The sequence below is a fragment of the Chroicocephalus ridibundus genome, chromosome 17, assembly GCF_963924245.1.
Source record: "Chroicocephalus ridibundus chromosome 17, bChrRid1.1, whole genome shotgun sequence".
Classification (NCBI taxonomy): domain Eukaryota; kingdom Metazoa; phylum Chordata; class Aves; order Charadriiformes; family Laridae; genus Chroicocephalus; species Chroicocephalus ridibundus.
Window position 1 is genome coordinate 8,499,990 of NC_086300.1, and position 23,361 is coordinate 8,523,350.

At 51.9% G+C, this 23,361-nt stretch overlaps 1 protein-coding gene and 2 gene segments (V, D, J or C); 2 read left to right on the top strand and 1 right to left on the bottom strand.

The window, feature by feature from the left end:
* Positions 1-23,361, bottom strand: part of LOC134524747 (olfactory receptor 6F1-like) — a 51,351-nt gene that overhangs the window by 15,104 nt on the left and 12,886 nt on the right. The window contains 2 exon segments of the mRNA XM_063354910.1: positions 5-12; positions 20,052-20,062. Of these exon segments, the coding sequence (XP_063210980.1) occupies positions 5-12; positions 20,052-20,062 (19 nt within the window).
* LOC134524667 (immunoglobulin kappa variable 3D-15-like) lies at positions 195-4,608 on the top strand. The segment is given in 3 exon segments: positions 195-243; positions 1,132-1,427; positions 4,351-4,608. Coding segments are annotated over 3 exon segments (603 nt in total).
* On the top strand, positions 5,780-8,894 carry LOC134524668 (T cell receptor alpha variable 1-2-like). The segment is given in 4 exon segments: positions 5,780-5,897; positions 6,005-6,148; positions 7,119-7,414; positions 8,775-8,894. Coding segments are annotated over 3 exon segments (465 nt in total).

Genomic DNA, 23,361 nt, shown 5'->3' on the forward strand with positions numbered 1-23,361 from the left:
CCACAGGTGTTGCTGCTGGAGGAGGGAGAAACCCAGAAGCAGCATCTGAGGCACAGGAAGAACAGACCTCTGCTCTTCCCCGCTTCCTCCTTTGCTCCCCCAACAGCGTTGCTTCCGGCAGCTCTGTTATCTCGGGGCTGGGAGGGGGTTTTCTGACTCTGTCTCACTCCACAAAGAGGCGGGTTGATGTCGACATGCACCTCGGATCTCTCATCCTCACGGCCTTCCTGGGGCAACTGCTGGGTAAGTCCTGGCTTTCTATAAATGCATCCTTCTTCCCCCAAGGAAACCCTTGCCAGCCTGATCAGGATCATGCAGAGAACTACTCTTGAATTACAGGAAAACACTGTGAAATACCAGCTCACATTTGTGGTTTTGCATCTCTTTTCTCAAGATGCTCTTACTGTTTGAAAGGAGAGAGGAGAGACACCTCAGACCTCTTCTGCTGCTCTTCTCTCACCTTCAATGCCTTTCTCTCTGCCTCTCTCTTCTGATCCACCTGCTCTCACCATAGGAGATCTCGGCGCTTTTTCTCACTCTCACATGTCTCCCTTTCCAGTGCAAATCAGTAGATCCTGTCAAAGCTCTTACAGGGACTTTAAAGCTCTCATCCCACTGACATTAACTGGGTGTCCCATTCTGCCTCCTGGCTGGCACATGTCTGCCGTGGCTTCCACTTTTCTCCTGGATGTTGACACAGCCAGGGATCCCTCTTTTCAAGCTCACCATTATATATAATCAGGGAGCTGGGAGCCCTCGGAGATGGGATGGATGGGGAAGCAGGGTGAATCTTTTTGCCGTAGCTGCATGGGCCCCTTTACCTGCTGGAGGGTTGCTGGTCCCAGCACATGAAGGTCAGGCATGACAGGCTGTTCCCTGCTCCACTGAGCAGCAGGAACAGGAGCAGGCAGGAGGAGAAGGGACACAGCACAGCTCTCCTCAGGGTCCACGTTGGGCTTAGAGCCCGGAGCTGCTGCCCAAAAGTACTCTCCACCTGGCTTTCCCCCTGCCTTTAGGATTTTCCTGCAGGGCGATGGACAGGGAGCATTCTCTACAAGGTTTTTTTATCCACTCCCGGTTTGCTTCCCAAAGCCATTCCCTGACGAGCTGCTGACCTTCACTTTCTTCCAGGCACTATGGGACAGATCACTGTCACCCAGCAAGAAGGACACATCACAGTGAAGCAGGGAGACACCTTCCAGACAACATGCACATACCAGACCTCCTACTTTCGAGGCTTGCTCTGGTACCAGCAGAGGAAAGGCCAAGGTCCCCAGCTGGTCTCCTATCAGGCAACTGCTGGCCGCAAGCCCAGTGGCCGTCTCACCACCATGCTGAACACCATGGAGAAATACAGCCTCCTGCAGCTGGAGGAAGTCGAGCTCTCTGACAGTGCCTTGTACCTCTGTGCTGTGCAAGACACAGTGGTGCAGGGAGCTTCCTTGGCTGTACAAGAGACCAGGGGAGGGAGGAGATGAGTCTGTGCAAGGCTGAGGGTGAGGGAAGGGGCCCTCAGGTGTCCCCTGGCAGTGCTGCTTCCCCGGTGCACCCACAACTCTGCAGTCCAACATCCAAGGGCCTTTGCATTTACATATTAGCATTTTTTTCATCTTGACCACTATTAATAACCACAGCACATACATCCTCCCTCACAGCAACTGAGTTTGTCTTCTCTCAATATGGAGGCATCTTAAAATTGGTTCCATTGTTTTATTTCCCTCTGAACTTCAGCCATGGCAGTTGATGTAAAGCGATGCTGTACCTTTTCCTTCTCCTGTCTGCATGACTAACGATAGAACAAAACAAATGCAGACAAAGTAAAGCTCAACCCAGGCAAATGCCAGCATGGGGTATCCTTGGGCCCTCGTTGCCCTGTGCTCTTTGGGAAGACAGCCCCAGCCTCAGCCTCATATTAGCAGGTGTCTCCTCTACTCCCCTGGTAGAAACAAAGAACACATGACACTCTCCATGGGGTGTTTGTCATCTCCTGCAGGGACACCTTGCTGTCTGGGACCAGCCTCCTCAGCTCCTATGCAAGACGCAAGGCTGCAGCAAAGGACTGTGTGTCTCCTGACAGCCCAGCTTCCCGCAGGCTGCAAATGCTGAGTTCTGCACACAGAAAAGAGGTTCAGTTAATGAAGATTCTCCCAGGTGTAGTTGTAGGGAAATGCATTCTCTCCAAAGGCCAAAAAAACCCACTTTAAATAACATCTGAGAGGAAAAGGAGATTTTGTATCAGCGTATCAGCACTTCAGTTCACATGTCTGTGTGGAACTGGTTGCCTCCTCTCTCAGCAGCTTTTCCTCCCTCCCCTCTTGGGCTTTGCTTGTGAGGAGTTGGAAGATGTGCAGGATCAGAAAGGGGGTTGCGTCTCTGCTGCCAGATCAACCCTTGAGCAACGCCTTGGGCAGAGGCGTTTCAGCAGGCCCAGCACTTTCCTGCAACACTTCAGTAGGTCCCCTTCCACAGTGGGAAAGTGCTCTCCAACCCCTCTGTGGGTAAAAGCAGGAATTTGGAAAGCCTCTGGCCACCCTTGGGACACTTAGGCAGCAGCCCCAGCCTCTCTTCCTGCCATGCCTCTCTCCTGCTTCCCTCTTCCCTCTGCACAGGAATTGTGTGAGACTGCAAGGTCATCTTCTCCCGTTCTGGCTCCCAGCAAAACTCCCGGCAGACTATGGAACACCCAACCCCAAGAGGAGTCTGTGAGCCTCCCACCTGCTTGCTGCAGTGCCCAGGCTGGACGCTGCTGATCAGGCTCCCCAACCACACGACATACTCAAGAGGGCATTTCTAGGGAGAGACAAAGCCAGGCAGGCCACTGGCTCTGGAGGAGCCTTCCTCCCTTCCCAGGAGCAGTGCCTTAAAGGGGGCCACGCACTGTGTCCCACACTCCCCTTCCTCTGAGGACAGTGAAGAATCCCCTTTTCCCTCCACTCTGCTCACCCGAGACTAACACCTTGCTCACTGCGCGCTTGCCAGAGTGTCCACACAGGGAAGGACAACACAGAGAAAGAGGCTGGGATGCAGCAGAACTTTCATACCCCAAAGGATGAAAACAACGTTCCTTCAAGCAGAGGGTCACCCTGGAGAGAACACCAGGAACAGTGGAGCTTTAGTGCCCTTTGCCTGTAGCAGAGTTCCTGCAGGGCATCCCTCAGCTTGCCCTGAGGAGGGAGAGGTGCAGCACGTTCCCCCCTAGGCTGGCCTGGGCAGACTAAAGAGGACCAGAAGCCAACATGAGAGGAGAGGGAAAGGGGAGAGCAGCAGGAAGCAAAGGTAGACATGAGCCATGCTTTCAGCCTTCCTTTGCAAGGAGAATGGGAGATGTTCAATCTCTCCAAAAGGGAATGACCAGGAGCTCCATCCTCCCTTCATTCACATGTCAGCACACATATAAACGCACGTGCATGCACACCCAGTTACACAGGACCCCCTGCACATGCACACACATTCACCCCCCCAGATTGTCAGCACATAAGCGTTCCCTTACATACTCGCACTTGCATGTACGTATATATGCAAGCTCCTGTACAAACACACAGATGTATGTGCTTGTCTCCATGAACGTATGCCCACAGACACACACACACACACACTGACAACACACACACGCACTTGCTCACCTGCAAAAACATGCGTGGACACAAACACACGCACAGACACATGGAGAAATGCCCTTGTTCACACACATCGGCAGACACACACTCTCACACGTGCATTTGCAAATACCCGCACAAATGCAAACACAGAGGCACAAATATGCCCCCAGGCACAGACAGATGCATATGCACATGAGGAAGCCCAGCCTCCCCCCACACTCTGAGAAGCAGGACTCCACGGGCAGCTCTCTGCCCCTGTGACCCTGACAACTTCAGGCAAGTCCGTGTGTGAGAGACAAAGTCAAAGCTCAAGACCATCCCTATTGCTGCAGCTCCAGACATTCTCCACTTTACAAGTCAAAATGATCTTGAAGTTTTGCAAGCTCTGGCCCATCCCTGGTTGATTGCTGTAGGGCAGTTGTGGAGGTCTGGGACCAGTTCCAGCTGCAGCGCTGGGAGAGGTGCTGCCCTGACATGCTCACATGGCAGCAAATGTTGTGTGTGGGGGTGAGCACCATGGCCTGCAGCTGCAAATGCTGGGGCTGGGACACCAGAGAGGAAGCTGGCCTGATGAAGTTGCCTTAAGATAAATACCATCTCTTCAAAAGACAAACTAATATTAATTAGCAGGTGGCATCAGGAGGAGATTTCAAGCTGTCTGAGCCAAGCCCTGACATCTGTCAGTGAACGTGGCTCATTTGAGCTCAGGGAGCTGCTCTGCTGAGGTGACCATCTCCTCTTCTGCTTTTAGCACTGGAGCAGCCGGGAGAGCCAGAGGAGTGGTGGCAGAAGGCTGTGCCCAGCACTGCACAGGCACCGGGAGGACAAGCCTTGTGCCCGGAGAGGCTCTCAGAAAGGCTGGCATTCAGGTCCCCCCAACTGGGACCTGCCTCCCGTGGAAGGAGTCCCTCTCCCAGCTGTGGTCTGCAAGGGCAGCATCAGGAAGCAAGGTGCCAGCCAGACGAGTTTGTTAGAAATCTTCTCAGAAAGCGGCTGCAGCATTGCTTAGGCTAAATCATCTGCTTCTGTCGTTAGCCACAGGGCAGCCATAATAGATATGTACAATGTGTGTAAAAAGCACACCTATGTCAGGATTTTCCGTTGTTGGATGTTGAGCGTGGCAGTGGCTGCTCTGGTGGACCATTATGCCTTGTCCTGTCACTACAGGCCCTCATAAAAAGCCCTTCTCCATCCTATAACCCCACTTAATATATTGACATGCAGCAATGAGGTCTCACTGGAGCCTTCTCTTTAGTGTCTCTGGCTGAAGAACTCCAATTCTCTCAGCTTTTCTTCCTAAGACAGGTGTTCCAGTCCTCGGGTCATTTTTTACAGCCATCCCGTGGTCCCTGTCTTTCTTTATTGGGAACCCCAGAACAACTGGACACAGTACTCGAGGTGGGCTCTCACCAGAGTGGAGCAGAAGGGGAGAATCAACTCCCTTGACCTGCTGGAAAAGCTTCTTTTGATGCAGCTCAGGATACAACTGGCTTTCTGGGCTATAAGCACACATTGTCAGCTCATGTCCAGTTTTTCAACCACTGGTATCCCCAAGTCTTTCTCCACAGAGCTGCTCTCAATCAACTTGACTCCCAGTCTGTACTGATAATGGAGATTGCCCCAGCCCAGCTGCAGAACCTTGCACTTGGTCTTGTGGGACTTCAGGAGGTTCCTATGCACCCATTCCACCAGACTGTCAAGGTCCCTCTGGATGGCATCCCTTCCCTCAAGAGTACCAACTGCACCACTCAGCTTGGTGTCATCTGCAAAATTGCCGAGGGTGCACTCAATCCCACTGTCTATGTTATTAATGAAGGTATCAAACACTATTGGTCCCAGTATGGACAGGACAAGGGCTAATTGTTTTAAACAGAAAGAGGGTAGAATTAGGTTGGACATTTTGTATAATTTGGAAATTTGCAGAAGGGTGGTGAGACACTGGAGCAAGTTGCCCAGAGAAGTGGTGGATGCCCCGTCATTGGAAGTGTTCAAGGTCAGGCTGGATTGGACTTTGAGCAATCTGATCTAGTGACAGATGTCCCTGCCCGTGGCCGGAGTGTTGGATTAGTCGGTCTTTCAAAGTTCTTTCCAACACAAACCATTCTATGAATCTATGACAACCCCAGCCACGCCCACCAGGGGCACTGCTGCGCTGCTTGACGGAAACACCTTTCCCCGTCCAGCCATACCCAGACACGGGCGCTGGGGCAACTGTTCCCCTGCCGCCAGGCGTTGTCATCAGCATCAGCGCTGGCACCAGCATCAAGCATCAAGCATCAGCATCACAATCAGCATCAAGTAAGATGTGACATTACTGAAGGAGAGAAAACCACAGCACAGGCATTTGAGATGTGCTAAGAACAAGCATTTTCTCCTCCCCATTTCATTCTTTGTTCCCCTTGCAGAGTCATTTCCGGCAGCTCTGCTCTCTCGGGGCTCTTGGTGGGGATGTGCGATTTTTCTGAGTCTCTCCCACACACGCAGGAGGATCGGTCTCAGCATGCACCTCGGGTATCTTGTCCTTGCTGCCTTCCTGAGGCAACCACTGGGTAAGCATTGGCTTTGACTGGAGGCATGATTCCCCTTCTTCCCAGGAGACCCTCACCCCCTCAACAGGTCTCTGCAGGGAGTTGCTCTTGAATTATGGGCAAATGTTGGGAAACACCAGATCACAAGTGTGGTTTTGCACCTGCTTTCTCAAGATACTGCTGCTACTGATGGAAAAGAAAAGACGAGACCGAGAAGAAAGAGCTCCTCTCCTGACCATCACAGACCTCTTGCCTTCCTTTTCTCTTGCCACCCATCCACCTCTCTCTGCCTGTCTCTTCTGATCTCTCTGGGCCCGGTGTTTCGCAGACATATCACTGCAGAAGCTCTTTTCTATCTTGGTAGTACACCTTTTCTGACCTTGGCTTGTGTTTTGACACACAGGGTTTTTCAAAGCTGATGCAGGGACATGAAAGCTCTCTCATGCCACTCACGTTCTTAGGGTGTCCCAGTCTCTCTCCTGGCTGGCACATGTCATGCAGCTTGCCCGGACTATCCATTCCTCCTGCAAGTCCTCAATACCTGGGCTTCTTTTTCCCTCCCTTTCTTGACTTTGGAGACTCCTGAGAGGACAGGGAATGGGGAACAGGATGAAACTCCTCACAGGGGTTCCCATGATCTCTCACCATTCTGGAGCTGTCCTGGAGCCAGCACAGGAAGGTCAGGCACCACAGGCTCTTCCCTGGAGACTCTGGGCAGCAGGAGAGTGGAAATCAAAAGTGTGGGTGAAAGCACAGCTCTCCTCTGGGGGTATCCCTGTGTGAGGTAGTTGGCATTACTGTGTTGTGGGATCCATGCTGAGCTGAGGTGTGAGGCTGCCTGCCCAAAGATACCGCCTTGCTGTACCCATCCATGGGGCTAGTGCTGCAGAGAAAGGAAAAGGGAGCCTCCTCCTCTGACATATTACATCTCCTCTTGTTTTGAGTCTCTGAGTCTTTCCCTGCACAGTCACTGACGCTCTCTTTCTTCCAGGCGCCATGGGACAGACCACTGTCACCCAGCAAGAAGCACAAGTCACAGTGAAGCAGGGAGACATCTTTGAAACCACCTGCACCTACAGAACATCCAGGTTTGATGCCTTGCTCTGGTACAAACAGAGAAAAGGACAAGCCCCACAGCGTATCTCCTATCAGGCAACTGCTGGCCGCAAGCGCAGCGGCCGTCTCACCACCGTGCTGAACACCACCGAGAAATACAGCCTCCTGCAGCTGGAGGAAGTCGAGCTCTCTGACAGTGCCTTGTACCTCTGTGCTGTGCAAGACACCGTGGTGCAGGGAGCTTCCTTGGCTGTGCAAGAACCCAGGGGAGGGAGGGGACGTGTCTATGCAAGGCTGAGGGTGAGGGAAGGGGCTGTCAGGTGTCCCCTGGCAGTGCTGCTTCCCCTGTTCACCCAGGGATCTGCAGGACAAGATTCTCTTCCAGGAGAGGACAGTGTCAGTGACCTCAGAAGAAAGAGGAAGTGGTGAAAGACTCTCAGGTTCCCTTGTTTTCACCAGGGGTTATGAGGTTGTTTTGCCCAATGGCTCTGGTGAGCTGATGGGCAATGCAGGAGGTCGTGGGAGTTTGTGCAATGGTTCCTCACTGCTGCTCTTTGCTTTCTGGATCTCCCTGCTGCACACTGCTTCTGTAGGGTTTCCTGTGGGCCTGTCTCTTTGAGTCTCTCCTCTGAGACGTGTCCCTTAGAGGCTGGAGTTCAAAGAAAGATGGAAAACCTGCCTTCTGGCAATGGCCCTTCCTGGAATTACATGATTACAATCATTTTCAAAAATACTCAGAACCACCTTGTGGACCCTCCAGTTGCTGCATGGCCGTGTGCTGAGGTCTGGAGGACCTGCTCTCCCCATTGCACTCCCCCCATCCTTGGAGGCCTTCTCATGCAGTACCTCATAGGCTTCCCATAGCCCTGCCCAATTTCTCCTGCAGTGTGACCAGGCTGTACAACTCTATCCATGATCTCGGTAGGGGAGCAGACCACCAAGCAGAGGTGGACAACATGCCCTGCCAGAAGAAGAGCTGGCCTAGGGGAAAGATACTTTGTGATTCCAACATCAACCTGGGAGTCCCCTTAGCCCTGCACATCTGTGCAACTGCTGGGCTGTGCAGGGGACTCTTTGGGGGCAGAAGGTGTATGGGTGGCCTGCCCTTACTGTCCTTGCCCTTGGGTTCAGGCCATGCTCCCTCTTTCAGGGGACAAGTGGGAAGATTAGGATGAGAAGGTCAGGAGTCGTTCTGAAGTCTTATTCTCACACGATCTTTGCTCCTGCATCTTTGGGGGCCACCTTCTGACTGAGCTTCTTTTCCCACCACAGGGCTATCCAGAGCAGAAGGAATTCCCTTCTGCACAGGCTTGTGAGCTGCTGACCTCTCAGAGCCTCCAGCAGCACTGGGGAGCACTCTCTAAGGGAAAGCAATGGTCAGTCTCCTTGTTGCAGGACGTGTTATGATGCCAAGAGATTGTAAGTGAGCAGAGATGCTGGAATACAGGGCCTGATACCCATTGGCTGTGGAGGAGATGAGTATATCTTCCTCAGCTCCAAGGGACAGTGATTGGAAGGGACCCATTGCCCTGTAGCCCACCCTCCCCTTCCTCTTCTGCTTGTGCCCTCACTTTATCCCCCGCCACCCAAGACAATGCCTTTCTTCCTTAGCATACAAGACAAGGTCCACCATGAAAAAGGTGAGATGGAAGCAGAGGTCAGCATGCAGAAAACTTTAATGACTCTGAGGTGGAAAGAAGTTCACTTGTAGAGGAGGCGGCCAGAGCAGGGAGAGGATCAGCAGCTGCCAAAACTCTGCTGCCATTGCCCACAGTTGAGATCCCACAGGCCTGTCCCACAGAGGGAGAGGGGCCAGCAGATGCCCCACGGCGGCTTTGCAGGTCTTACAATCCCAAAAAACAGAAGACAAGAAGGAGATGGGAGAGAAGATAAGGCAGGGAAGTTAGACTTTGGGCACATTTTCAGAGCGCCCCAGCAGCTCTCCTTTGGAAGGGCAGCAATGGCTGCTCAGCCTCCCTAAAATCAATGGCCAGGAGCTTTGTCCTGAATCCAGCATCAGATACCTGGGGGTCCTTTTCAGGGCTGTCACCAGCGCATTTAGCAGGGGGGGCACCTTCTGCCACAGTAGCAGCTGGAAATGCCAGAGAGGTCACAGCACCTGGAGTTGATGGGCACTCCATCACAGCTGAGGATGCTGCCAACAGCAGCAGAGGTGGAGGATCCCACAATGGTGTTCTGTGGGAAGGAGCTGAGGATGGGGCCAGGCAGGGTCACCACCACAGCAGGAGGCTCAATGACGACGGTGGAGTTCTGGCACTGCCTGACACAGGGCTCATTGCAGCTGTTGGCCAGTGGGGTCGGGCCACAGGGCCGGCAGGGCTGGCACTGGTCATAGCAGGACATGTCTCTGGGCTGCAGGAGCACCTGGGAGAGAGGGCAGAGAGGCAGTAGAGTACACGCACATGTGAGGAACAGTCTGCCAGGAGTCTGTCGCTCCACCACAAGCATGTCAAAGGCATCTGCTGAGCCAGGAGCTAGAAACTGTGCAGTGAGGCAAAAGGGTTACCAGACACAGTACTGTGAGGATCACCCAGGCCCAGCCAGGCTGCTGCCAATCTTTGCAGTGAAGGGCAACCTCAGCCAAGTGCCAAGTCCTCTTTCAAGATAATGCAAAGTGTCTCCAGGCCCAAGGAGGCTGCTGCCTATCTCTTAAGAGAACAGCTCCCTCAACCAAGTCCCAGACACTCTCTACTCAGACCTTCTTCCCCTTCTCATGGTGAGCAGCACCGCAGCCCACTATAGGAGGGAGGAGTACACATCTGCATGAGCAGAAAACAACACAGGGAAAGGGCTTCAGACTCACCTCGTTCCCAAGGAGAAGGAGGAGAAAGAAGTGGATGGGAGAACAAGGAGTTGGGCTGGCTTTTATTTTGGCCCTGACCTGCCCCGGGCCCAGAGGTAGGTTCTACAGAAGTGGCAATTGTCGAAGCTGCTCATGATGAACAGGAAACATCCCAGCTAATGACATGGGCTGTGTGGTTGTTTTCCCAATGCCGCCTTCTCATTTCCTGGCTTATGCTGTCCACCATCCCTCACGGAGGCTTCTTCTGAGTGCTGGGATTGTGAGATCCCATGGGGGGGAATGTGTCAGTGATAGCAGAATGTGTCAGTGATAGCAGAAGCCTCAGGTCAAGTGCTGGATGGGTGCAGTGCAGGCAAGTGATGTTGTCCTGGGACACACTGGAGAGTGGTCTGTGGCTGCATTGACAGGAAGGGGCCAAACTACTCCCAACCCTGCAATCCTTGGTTGGTCTCCCAAGGACGTGCCTTGTCTTTCTTTCCCTCTGTCCTGGTTCCGGCGGGGATAGGGTTAATTTTGCCCGGTCTTCCATGCCATGTGAGCCATGCCCACCCTGAGCTGCTGGAGGAGGGGGCAGGAGGGCTGGGGCATCCTGGTCCAGTCGGGGAGCGGCGGGGGAGCTTCGGTTCCCTCATCGGGTTTGTATATTCCTCTCTCAGTGTTATTGTCGTTTCTTGCTTGTTCCCTTTGCTGTTCTGTTAAACTGCCTTTGTCTCAACCCAAGAGTCTTGCCTTTTTCTTCTGATTCTTCCTGTATTAGGAAGGCCCGAGCGAGCGGCATGTGGTTCTCTGTTGCCATCTGAGGCTAAACCACAACAGTCCTTTTTGGCGCCCAACGTGGGGCTCGAAGGGTTGAGATAACGACAGAATCCAACTAGAGCTTGGAAAAACAAATTTGTTGTATGCATTTATCGTATTAGGCAAATAGTCGCTGGTCATCATGTTGCTTGGTTTGTTCTCATGGCTGTGTTATGTGAATTCCTATATGGCTTATGTACTCCCTGCGATGATTTTTGTTACTTCTGGGAGAGGGATGAGGATTATCATTTTGCTGTCCTGTGCAATATCGGTTTATGAGTTAGAGAGTTACTTTGGGGCTTTTATGTAGTGTTGCTGTCCTGTCCGTACCTTGGGCACTGTCTCTCAGAATTTATTAATACTTACACCCAGTCTGTGGGGGAAACAGGGGGGGACACTTTCCCCAGCTCTTTTGCCTCCCTTTTCTCCTTTGGGTCAGGTATGACAGCTTTTGAGAATTTTGAATATCCTTGGGATACTCAAACCACCCTGATCCTATTGTTATGTCTGCTGAATGTGTTCCAGGTCCTGTTTAAGGTTAAACAGCTATTCAAGACTACCACCCGGAGGTCTGTTCCGAGGCTGGATAGTCAGGGGTGGCACGGCATGTGGGAGAACATGGGCAGGTACCTAGAGAACTTCTCACCTCCAATGGTCTGGGACTTCACCCCTGAACAATTACAGGACCCTGATAAAGCGGTAGAATATTTGAAGGGAAAATGCTGTGGCTATTCTAGAGAGGCACAACTCACTGCACTGTGCTGGTCCCTGGCCAGTATTTACCAGGCACTGCTCAGTATTATGCAGCACCCTCAGGGGGAAGAGATGGAAACCAAACCAGCAGCCGTTGCGGCTACTGCAACCCCTGCAGCAGCCACTGTGGCTACTGCAACCCCTGCGGCAGCCACTGTGGCTACTCCAACCCCTGCGACAGACACTGTGGCTACTGCAACCCCTGTGGCAGCCACTGTGGCTACTCCAACCCCTGCGACAGACACTGTGGCTACTCCAACCCCTGTGGCAGCCACTGTGGCTACTCCAGCCCGTGTGGCAGCCACTGCCGCTGAACCAGGGAACCAACCCGTGCCAGTATCAGTTGCCCCCATTCAGAAGAAGAAGTACACGAAGAAATCAGTTCGCTTAGTAAGAGATGATGATGAACCAGGGTCATCACGAGAGCAGGAGGAAGAGGCAGAACCAGAGATAATTACTCGATCCCTATCCTTGAGTGAGTTGCGGGATATGCGAAAAGATTTCAGCCGACTTTCAGGCGAGCACATTGTCACCTGGCTGCTCCGGTGCTGGGATAACGGGGCCAGTAGCCTGGAATTAGAGGGTAGGGAGGCCAGGCAGCTGGGATCCCTGTCTAGGGAAGGCGGCATTGACAAGGCAATTGGGAAGAAGGCCCAAGCCCTCAGCCTCTGGAAACAACTCCTGTCAGGCGTGAGGGAGAGGTACCCCTTCAGTGAGGATGTTGTACGTCAACCAAGTAAGTGGACTACCATGGAAAGAGGTATCCAGTACCTGAGAGAATTAGCTGTGGCGGGAGATGATTTATTATGACTTGAACAATGCAGACTTACCCACAGACCCTGATGAGGTGCGATGTACAAGGCCCATGTGGCGGAAGTTTGTACGGAGCGCACCATCGTCATATGCCAACTCACTGGCAGTAATGGAATGGAAAGGTGAAGAGGGACCAACGGTGGATGAGGTAGCTGGCTGGCTCCAGCGATATGAAGAAAGTCTCTCTTCCCGCCTTGTCTCAGCTGTGGAGAAGCTGTCGCGGAAGGTCCAGCAACTTGAAGAGAATATCTCCTACTCCCCACCTGCACGGGCCAGCGTCTCAGCTATTAGAAGCAGGCATTTCCCCACTCAAGAGAGAGACTACAGAGGGTACACACCACAAGGCACCCTGTGGTTCTACCTGCGTGACCACGGAGAGGACATGAGGAAGTGGGATGGACAACCTACTTTGATCCTGCGGATATGGGTACAGGAGTTGCAAGGAAGGACAACCATAAAAGGGGATCCCTCCAGGAAAAGTGCCGCCCCAGTTTCCAGTGGGCCGTTCCCCAGACAGAGCAGAAGGCCTGATCTTGCTTCTGATCCTCTTGAAGGAACTTCCAAGTCATTTCTGCAAGAAGTGAGTGATTTATACTATGACCAGTATTAGAGGGGCCCTGCCTCCGGCCAGGTGGAGGAAAGGGACAAGCAGGTTTATTGGACAGTGTGGATTCGATGGCCTGGCACATCAGACCCACAGGAGTATAAGGCCCTAGTGGACACGGGTGCACAGTGTACTTTAATACCATCAAGCTATAGAGGGGCAGAACCCATTTGTATTTCTGGGGTGACAGGGGGATCCCAAGAGTTGACTGTACTGGAGGCGGAAGTGAGCCTAACTGGGAATGAGTGGCAAAAGCATCCCATTGTGCATGGCCCAGAGGCTCCATGCATCCTCGGTATAGATTACCTCAGGAGAGGGTATTTTAAGGACCCAAAAGGGTACCGTTGGGCCTTTGGCATAGCTGCCTTGCAGACAGAGGAAGTTAAACAGTTGTCTACCTTGCCTGGTCTCTCGGAGGATTCTTCTGTTGTGGGGTTGTTGAGGGTCGAAGAACAACAGGTGCCGACTGCTACCACAACAGTGCATCGGCGGCAATATCGCACTAACCGAGACTCTCTGATTCCCATCCATGAGCTGATTCGTCAACTAGAGGTTCAAGGAGTGATCAGCAAGACTCGCTCACCCTTTAACAGTCCCACATGGCTGGAGAGACAATCTAATGGAGAGTGGAGGCTAACTGTAGACTATCGTGGTCTGAATGAAGTCACGCCACCACTGAGCGCTGCCGTGCCGGACATGCTAGAACTCCAGTACGAACTGGAGTCCAAGGCAGCCAGGTGGTATGCCACAACTGATATAGCAAATGTATTCTTCTCAATCCCTTTGGCAGCAGAGTGCAGGCCACAGTTTGCTTTCACTTGGACGGGCGTCCAGTACACCTGGAATCGACTGCGGCAGGGGTGGAAACACAGCCCCACCATTTGCCCTGGGCTGATCCAGACTGCACTGGAACAGGGTGAAGCTCTGCAACATCTGCAATACATTGATGACATCATCGTATGGGGCAATGCAGCAGAAGAAGTTTTTGAGAAAGGGGGTAAAATAGTTTGAATCCTTCTGAAAGCTGGTTTTGCCATAAAACAAAGTAAGGTCAAAGGACCTGCACAGGAGATCCAGTTTTTAGGAATAAAATGGCAAGATGGATGCCGTCAGATTCCAATGGATGTGATCAACAAAATAGCAGCTATGTCTCCACCAACTAGTAAAAAGGAAACACAAGCTTTCTTAGGCATTGTGGGTTTTTGGAGAATGCATATCCCACATTGCAGTCTAATTGTAAGCCCTCTGTATCAAGTAACCCGGAAGAAGAATGACTTTAAATCAGGTCCTGAGCAATGACAAGCTTTTGAACAAATCAGACAGGAAATAGTCCATGCAGTGGCCCTGGGGCCAGTCCGGGCAGGAGAAGATGTTAAAAACGTGCTTTACACTGCAGCCAGGGAGAACGGCCCTACCTGGAGCCTCTGGCAGAAAGCACCAAGGGAGACTCGAGGTCGACCCCTAGGGTTTTGGAGTCGGGGATACAGAGGATCCGAAGCCCGCTACACTCCAAGAGAAAAAGAGATATTGGCAGCATATGAAGGGGTTCGAGCTGCTTCGGAAGTGGTTGGTACAGAAGCACAGCTCCTCTTAGCACCTCGACTGCCAGTGCTGCGCTGGATGTTCAAAGAAAGGGTCCCCACCACACATCATGCAACTGATGCTACATGGAGTAAGTGGATTGCACTGATCACACAGCGACCTCGAATGGGAAACCCCAGTCGCCCAGGAATTCTGGAAGTGATCATGGACTGGCCAGAAGGCAAGGATTTCGGAATGTCACCAGAGGAGGAGGTGACGCGTGCAGAAGAGGCCCCACCATATAATAAACTGCCAGAAAATGAGAAGAAATATGCCCTGTTCACTGATGGGTCCTGCCGTATTGTGGGAAAGCATCGAAAGTGGAAGGCTGCTGTGTGGAGTCCTACATGACGGGTTGCAGAAGCCAGTGAAGGACAAGGTGAATCGAGCCAGTTTGCAGAGGTGAAAGCCATTCAGCTGGCTTTGGACATTGCCGAGTGAGAAAAATGGCCAGTACTTTATCTCTGCACTGACTCATGGATGGTGGCAAATGCTCTGTGGGGGTGGTTACAGCAGTGGAAGCAGGGCAACTGGCAGCGCAGAGGCAAACCCATCTGGGCTGCTGACCTATGGCAAGATATTGCTGCCCAGATAGAGAATCCGGTTGTGAAAGTACGCCATGTAGATGCCCATGTACCGAAGAATTGGGCCATGGAGGAACATCAGAACAACGAGCAGGCGGATCGGGCTGCTAGGATTGAAGTGGCTCAGGTGGATCTGTACTGGCAACATAAGGGTGAACTATTCATAGCTCGATGGGCCCATGACTCCTCAGGCCCTCAAGGAAGAGATGCGACATATAGATGGGCTCGTGACCGAGGGGTGGACTTGACCATGGACACTATTGCACAGGTCATCCATGAATGTGAGACATGCACTGCAATCAAGCAAGCCAAGCGTTTGAAGCCTCTTTGGTATGGAGGACGATGGCTGAAATACAAATATGGGGACGCCTGGCAGATTGATTATATCACACTGTCACAAACCCGTCAAGGCAAGCGCTATGTGTTCACAATGGTGGAAGCAACCACCGGATGGCGGGAAACATACCCTGTGCCCCATGCCACCACCCAGAACACTATCCTGGGCCTTGAAAAGCAAGTCCTGTGGTGACATGGTACCCCAGAGAGAATAGAGTCGGACAATGGGACTCATTTCCAAAACAGCCTCATAGACACCTGGGCCACAGAGCATGGTATTGAGTGGGTACATCACATCCCCTATCATGCACCAGCCTCTGGGAAGATAGAATGATACAATGGGTTGTTAAAAACTACACTGAGAGCAATGGGTGGTGGGACTTTAAAACATTGGGATACACATCTAGCAAAAGCTACCTGGCTAGTTAACACCAGGGGTTCTACCAATCAGGCTGGCCCTGCCCAATCAAAACTTCCACGTACCGTAGAAGGGGATAAAGTCCCCTTAGTGCACATGAAGAATATGCTAGGGAAGACAGTCTGGGTCAGTCCTGCCTCAGGCAAAGGCAAACCCATCCGTGGGATTGCTTTTGCCCAAGGACCTGGGTGCACTTGGTGGGTGATGTGGAAGGATGGGGAAGTCCAATGTGTACCTCATGGGGATCTGATTTTGGGTAAGAATAGCCAATGAATCAAATTGTGTGCTGTTAATTGCTTACTAACACTGTCACTGTATGTCCTCATTGCCATAACTGCTATCAGTTGTATTACAAGTAAGGCACGGGGGTGATGGGATAAGAACTGACCTCAGCAGCTGGCACCGAGCAACTTCGTCAAGATCTACATCTTCAGCCCACGGACTGTGTGCATGAGCCACACCGAGTGCACCAGTCACAAGCTCCGACAAATACAGCATGCAACAGACAGCACCACCCAGCATCTCACCTGCCCTGAGAGACTGTTCTAACAGATGGAGCCCAAAGCCATGGATTAAAAGAACTCAACGGACACTTTGGAGGGATGGCCCATAAACCAAGGGCATTATATCCGCATGAATATATATGTATATATATACATGACAGGGGAAAGTGGTGGCAATTCATTGGAACCTGTAAGACCTTGGCATGGCATAGATGGTATGGAATAAGGGGTGGATAATGTCCTGGTTCCGGCGGGGATAGGGTTAATTTTTCCTGGTATTCCATGCCATGCGAGCCATGCCCACCCTGAGCTGCCGGGGGAGGGGGCAGGAAGTCGCAGCTTGGAGCGGGCTGGGGCGTCCTGGGGTCTGGTCGGGGAGCGGCGGGGAGCGGCGGTTCCCTAATCGTGTTTGTATATTCCTCTATCCGTGTTATTGTCGTTGTTTGCTTGTTCCCTTTGCTGTTCTGTTAAACTGCCTTTGTCTCAACCCAAGAGTCTTGCCTTTTTCTTCTGATTCTTCCTGTATTAGGAACGCCCGAGCATGCGGCATGTGGTTCTTTGTTGCTGTCTGAGGCTAAACCACGACAAATACATACACGCTCATGGACACAACTGCCCAAACACACACAGAGAACATTTGTGCACACTCATATTTGCATGTGTATTACACGTGTGTGTGCGAATGCAGACATGAGCACAGCCAGAGGAACATATACTTGAGCACAATCATGCACACACTCCACGGAGAAGCAGGACCCCTGACAACAGCTCTCAGCCCCTCGAGAGGACTCCAGGCAAGTCCTTCAGACCCTACAGGTAAGGAACGAATGAGTCACTGGCCAGCCCCATCACCTTTAGTGAGCTCAAGGGTTTGGCAGGGGTTCAGTCAGCTTCTTTCTCACTGTAAGACACAGAGAAGCCACAGCAGAGTCCAAGCTGTCATGGCCTTTCCAGCTATTGAGCCTCTCCACATCTCAGGTCTGCGTGTGAAGGAAAAGATAAAAACTAGAGAACATCCCCATTGCTGCAGCCCAACAAAGAATTCCCACATTACAATCAAAAAAAAAAAAAAATCCTGCAGTGTTGGAAGCTCCTGCCTGGCCTTGTTGATCTGCTCAAGGGTCTGGGCCCAGCCTCTGCCCTTGCAAAGGGAGCAGTGCCACAGTGACACACTCATGTGGCAGCAGAAGGGTATGTCTCTGGGACATGCTCTCCCCATTGCACTCCCCCCATCCTTGGAGGCCTTCTCATGCAGTACCTCATAGGCTTCCCATAGCCCTGCCCCAGTGTGACCAGGCTGTACAACTCTATCCATAATCTTGGTAGGGGAGCAGACCACCAAGCAGAGGTGGACAACATGCCCTGCCAGAAGAAGAGCTGGCCTAGGGGAAAGATACTTTGTGATTCCAACATCAACCTGGGAGTCCCCTTAGCCCTGCACATCTGTGCAACTGCTGGGCTGTGCAGGGGACTCTTTGGGGGCAGAAGGTGTATGGGTGGCCTGCCCTTACTGTCCTTGCCCTTGGGTTCAGGCCATGCTCCCTCTTTCAGGGGACAAGTGGGAAGATTAGGATGAGAAGGTCAGGAGTCGTTCTGAAGTCTTATTCTCACACGATCTTTGCTCCTGCATCTTTGGGGGCCACCTTCTGACTGAGCTTCTTTTCCCACCACAGGGCTATCCAGAGCAGAAGGAATTCCCTTCTGCACAGGCTTGTGAGCTGCTGACCTCTCAGAGCCTCCAGCAGCACTGGGGAGCACTCTCTAAGGGAAAGCAATGGTCAGTCTCCTTGTTGCAGGACGTGTTATGATGCCAAGAGATTGTAAGTGAGCAGAGATGCTGGAATACAGGGCCTGATACCCATTGGCTGTGGAGGAGATGAGTATATCTTCCTCAGCTCCAAGGGACAGTGATTGGAAGGGACCCATTGCCCTGTAGCCCACCCTCCCCTTCCTCTTCTGCTTGTGCCCTCACCTTATCCCCCACCACCCAAGACAATGCCTTTCTTCCATAGCATACAAGACAAGGTCCACCATGAAAAGGATGAGATGGAAGCAGAGGTCAGCATGCAGAAAACTTTAATGACTCTGAGGTGGAAAGAAGTTCACTTGTAGAGGAGGTGGCCAGAGCAGGGAGAGGATCAGCAGATGCCAAAACTCTGCTGCCATTGCCCACAGTTGAGATCCCACAGGCCTGTCCCACAGAGGCAGAGGGGCCTGCAGATGGCCCATGGTGGCTTTGCAGGTCTTACAACCCCAAAAAACAGAAGACAAGAAGGAGATGGGAGAGAAGATAAGGCAGGGAAGTTAGACTTTGGGCACATTTTCAGAGCGCCCCAGCAGCTCTCCTTTGGAAGGGCAGCAATGGCTGCTCAGCCTCCCTAAAATCAATGGCCAGGAGCTTTGTCCTGAATCCAGCATCAGGTACCTGGGGGTCCTTGTCAGGGCTGTCACCAGTGCATTTAGCAGGGGGGACACCTTCTGCCATAGTAGCGGCTGGAAATGCCAGAGAGGTCACAGGACCCAGAGGTGATGGGCACTCCATCACAGCTGAGGATGCTGCCAACGGCAGCGGAGGTGGAGGATCCCACAACGGTGTTCTGTGGGAAGGAGCTGAGGATGGGTCCAGGCAGGGTCACCATCACACCAGGAGGCTCAATGATGATGATGGAGTTCTGGCACTGCCTGACACAGGGCTCGTTGCAGCTGTTGGCCAGTGGGGTCGGGCCACAGGGCTGGCAGGGCTGGCAGGGCTGGCACTGGTCATAGCAGGACATGTCTTGGCTTCGGAGGTGCACCTGGGAGAGAAGGCAGGGAGGAAGCAAAACAAGGGGATGTGTGAGGAGCAGCCCATCACATCACCATGAGAGAGACAAAGAATATGCAGAGCTGGGAGACGGAGGCTGTGCCAAGAATGTGAGGACTTCTTGGCCTCGTTCGGACAGGGCCCAAAAAGAGCCACCAGCTCCTATGCAGCTACTGCCTGGCCCCTGAGTCCAGAAGCCACCTCAGCACAATCCCAGCCTCCCTCCATGTCTAACCTTCTCCCTGCTTCCCCCTCCCATGACAAGCAGCCCCATGAGCTGGTATAGAACAAAGCCAGTCTCAGCTGAGAGGTCAGCTGAAGTGAGACCTCCTTTTAGAGAAAGCAGAGAAGGAGAAGGGGCTTCAAACTAACCTGACTCCCAAGGAGAAGGAGGCAAGAGAAGTGGATGAGAGAGTGAGGAGCTGGGCTGGCTTTTATCATGCACCTTAACTGCCCCACACTGCCAGAGGCATCCCTTGTAGAGGTGATCCTTTGCTGATAAGCTCCTTGAATGCAAAACATCCCAACCAATGTTACAGGCTGTGTTTCGGCTTCCTGAATTACTGTCTTTCCATTTACGGCTTTATGCCAGGCACATTCCCCAGTGGAGGCATCTTTTGCATGACAGGATGAGGGGCCCAAGCATTTCTGGTGCAAAACACGTCAGCGTGGGCAGACGACTCATCTCACATGCTGGAAGAGTCCAGGAAAGGTCACTCAAGACACACTAAACAGATGCTTTGACAACACACACACACACATATTCAAAAACTAATCTAAACCTCCAGGCATCTAGAGTGAAATAAGGAGACTCAAGACACCCAATGAGAGGCTGCCTACACTGTCCAGGGCACAGGACATGGACCTGACAGAGTCATCTTCTGCAAATCCTGTTTGAAAGAGTTCATTGTAGCTGAGGGAAGACTGATGTGCACTCAGGGAGAGCCAGAGATGCAGCTGAGGAGAGTGACATACCCAGCTTGATGCCATTCACCCACACAAAAGCCCTTTTTCCCTGCTACCCATCTGTGCCTGAGTACCAGGGACATGGACATGGGGTTTAGCCATGGGATAGAGGTGTTTGTAGGCTCTGGTGGAAGAGCCTGTGGGTTCACTTCTGACCGTATGATGAAGCAAGCCATGTGCAGGTGACCAGGTAGGCAGGCCCTGCTGTGAGCTTAGTTCGGAGATCAGAGGCAACCATTGGTCAATTGCAGGATCGGTGTCTCCAGGAAGATGATTCATTCTGTTTACTGTGGACATCTGCTTAGGATGGGACAAGTCCCCTGTGTGAGCTGATGTCTCTCACCTGACTGTGGGCAGAGTCTGTAGAGTCTGTTGGAGTGGGTCCAAAGAAAGGCTCCAGAAATGATCCAAGGGTTGGAACACCTCTCCTGTGAAGAAAGGCTGAGAGAGGTGGGGTTGTTTAGCCTGGAGAGGAGGAGGCTCTGGGGAGACCTTCTTGTGGTTTTGCAATTTTTAAAGGTGGCTTATAAGAAAGAAAGAGAAAGACGTTTTACCAGGGCCTGTAGTGAAAGGACAAAGCTCAATGGCTTCAGTCCTTCAGTCTTTCAGGCACCACAGTCAAGACAATGAATCAGGCACCATCAGCTTTAATGAGCTCAAGACCTTGACGGTGGTTCAGTCAATTCTTTTCTCACCAGAAAAGAGAGAGAAAGCACAGTGGAGTTGAAGCTACCATGACCTTTCCAGATATTGAGCTTCTCCATGCCCCAGCTCTGCGGGTCAGGCATAACATAAAGTCTAGAGAACATCCATACTGCTGCAACTACAAAGAATCTCCACATTACGACGGAAAAAACTCCTCCAGCCCTCAGATCATCCCAGACATCCTAAGTGATCTCTTTAAGGGCGATGTTGGGGTGTGGGACTTGCCCCAGCACTGTAAAGGGTGCAGTGCCTCAGTGGTGAGCCTGGGACAAGCCAGACGCCCCACAGGCTGCAAAAACTGAGGCTGGAGCACCAGAAATGACACGGACTGATCCCACTAAGAAGGTCACTCAGCATCTTCAAAATATTCCTTAAAACACTATTTACTAGCGCTAAGACAAGAAAGAGAGGATAGGAGGGATTGAAGGAGCTGGGACTGTTTAGTCTGAGGAAGAGGAGGCTGAGGGGAGACCTCATCGCTCTCTACAACTACTTGAAATGACATTGTCGAGAGTTTGGTGCTGGTCTCTTCTCACAGGTAATTAGCGATAGAACAAGAGGGAATGGCTTCAAGCTGCAACAGGATAGGTTTAGACTGGACATTAGGAAAAAATTCTTCAGAGAAAGAGTGGTCAGACACTGGAATAGGCTGCCCAGGGAGGTGGTGGAATCACCATCCCTGAATGTGTTTAAGAGTCATTTAGATGTGGTGTTAGGGCATATGGTGTAGGGGAGAACTTTGTAGAGTGGAGTTGATGGTTGGACTCGATGATCCCAGGGGTCTTTTCCAACCTAAATGATTCTATGGTTCCAGTGGGGTCTCTCAGGGATCAGCAGTAGGACCAACACTGTTTCTTGATTTCATGAGCAACATGAGAGGTGGGAAGGAGGGCATGCCCACCAAGGCTTTGGCAAACACTGACAAGGGGGGAACAGGCGCTACACTGAGCTGTGTATAGGTAAAGCATTCTGAACAGGTCCAGGAACCACTTGTTCAGAGGAGAAGGAGTAGACGGGCTTTGCCTCTGGAAGTGCCCAATGACAGGAGTAGAGGCAATGGACATCAGCTGGAACATGGGGAATTCTCATGAAGCAGTAGGCTAAAAGAAACAGGGAATCAAGGAAAGGGTTTCCCAGGGAGGTTGTGCAATCTGCATCCTGGGAGGCAGTATTTGTGTAGGCTAAATAATCTGCTTCCGTTGTTAGCCACAGGGCAGCCATAATAGATGTGTACGATGTGTGTAAAAAGCACGCCTGTGTCAGGATTTTCCATCATTGGCTGGTGAGCTCAGCAGGTGTTGCTCTGGTGGACCATTATGCCTTGTCCTGTCACTACAGGCCCTTGTAAAAAGCCTTTCTCTATCTTTCTTGTAAGCCCCCTTAATATATTGACGTGCAGCAATGAGGTCTCACTGGAGCCTTCTCTTTAGTGTCTCTGGCTGAAGAACTCCAACTCTCTCAGCTTTTTTTTTTCTTTATTGGGAACCCCAGAACAACTGGACACAGTACTCGAGGTGGGCTCTCACCAGAGTGGAGCAGAAGGGGAGAATCACCTCCTTTGACCTGCTGGAAAAGCTTCTTTTGATGCAGCTCAGGACATAATTGGCGTCCTGGGCTGCAAGCACACATTGTCAGCTCGTGTCCAGTTTTGCAACCACTGGTATCCCCAAGTCTTTCTCCACAGAGCTGCTCTCAATCAACTTGACTCCCAGTCTGTACTGATAATGGAGGTTGCCCCAGCCCAGCTGCAGAACCTTGCACTTGGTCTTGTGGGACTTCAGGAGGTTCCTATGCACCCATTCCGCCAGACTGTTAAGGTCCCTCTGGATGGCATCCCTTCCCTCAAGAGTACCAACTGCACCACTCAGCTTGGTGTCATCTGCAAAATTGCCAAGGGTGCACTCAATCCCACTGTCTATGTTATTAATGAAGGTATCAAACACTATTGGTCCCAGTATGGACAGGACAAGGGCTAATTGTTTTAAACAGAAAGAGGGTAGAATTAGGTTGGACATTTTGTATAATTTGGAAATTTGCAGAAGGGTGGTGAGACACTGGAGCAAGTTGCCCAGAGAAGTGGTGGATGCCCCGTCATTGGAAGTGTTCAAGGTCAGGCTGGATTGGACTTTGAGCAATCTGATCTAGTGACAGATGTCCCTGCCCGTGGCCGGAGTGTTGGATTAGTCGGTCTTTCAAAGTTCCTTCCAACACAAACCATTCTATGAATCTATGACAACCCCAGCCACGCCCACCAGGGGCACTGCTGCGCTGCTTGACGGAAACACCTTTCCCCGTCCAGCCATACCCAGACACGGGCGCTGGGGCAACTGTTCCCCTGCCGCCAGGCGTTGTCATCAGCATCAGCGCTGGCACCAGCATCAAGCATCAAGCATCAGCATCGCAATCAGCATCAAGTAAGATGTGACATTACTGAAGGAGAGAAAACCACAGCACAGGCATTTGAGATGTGCTAAGAACAAGCATTTTCTCCTC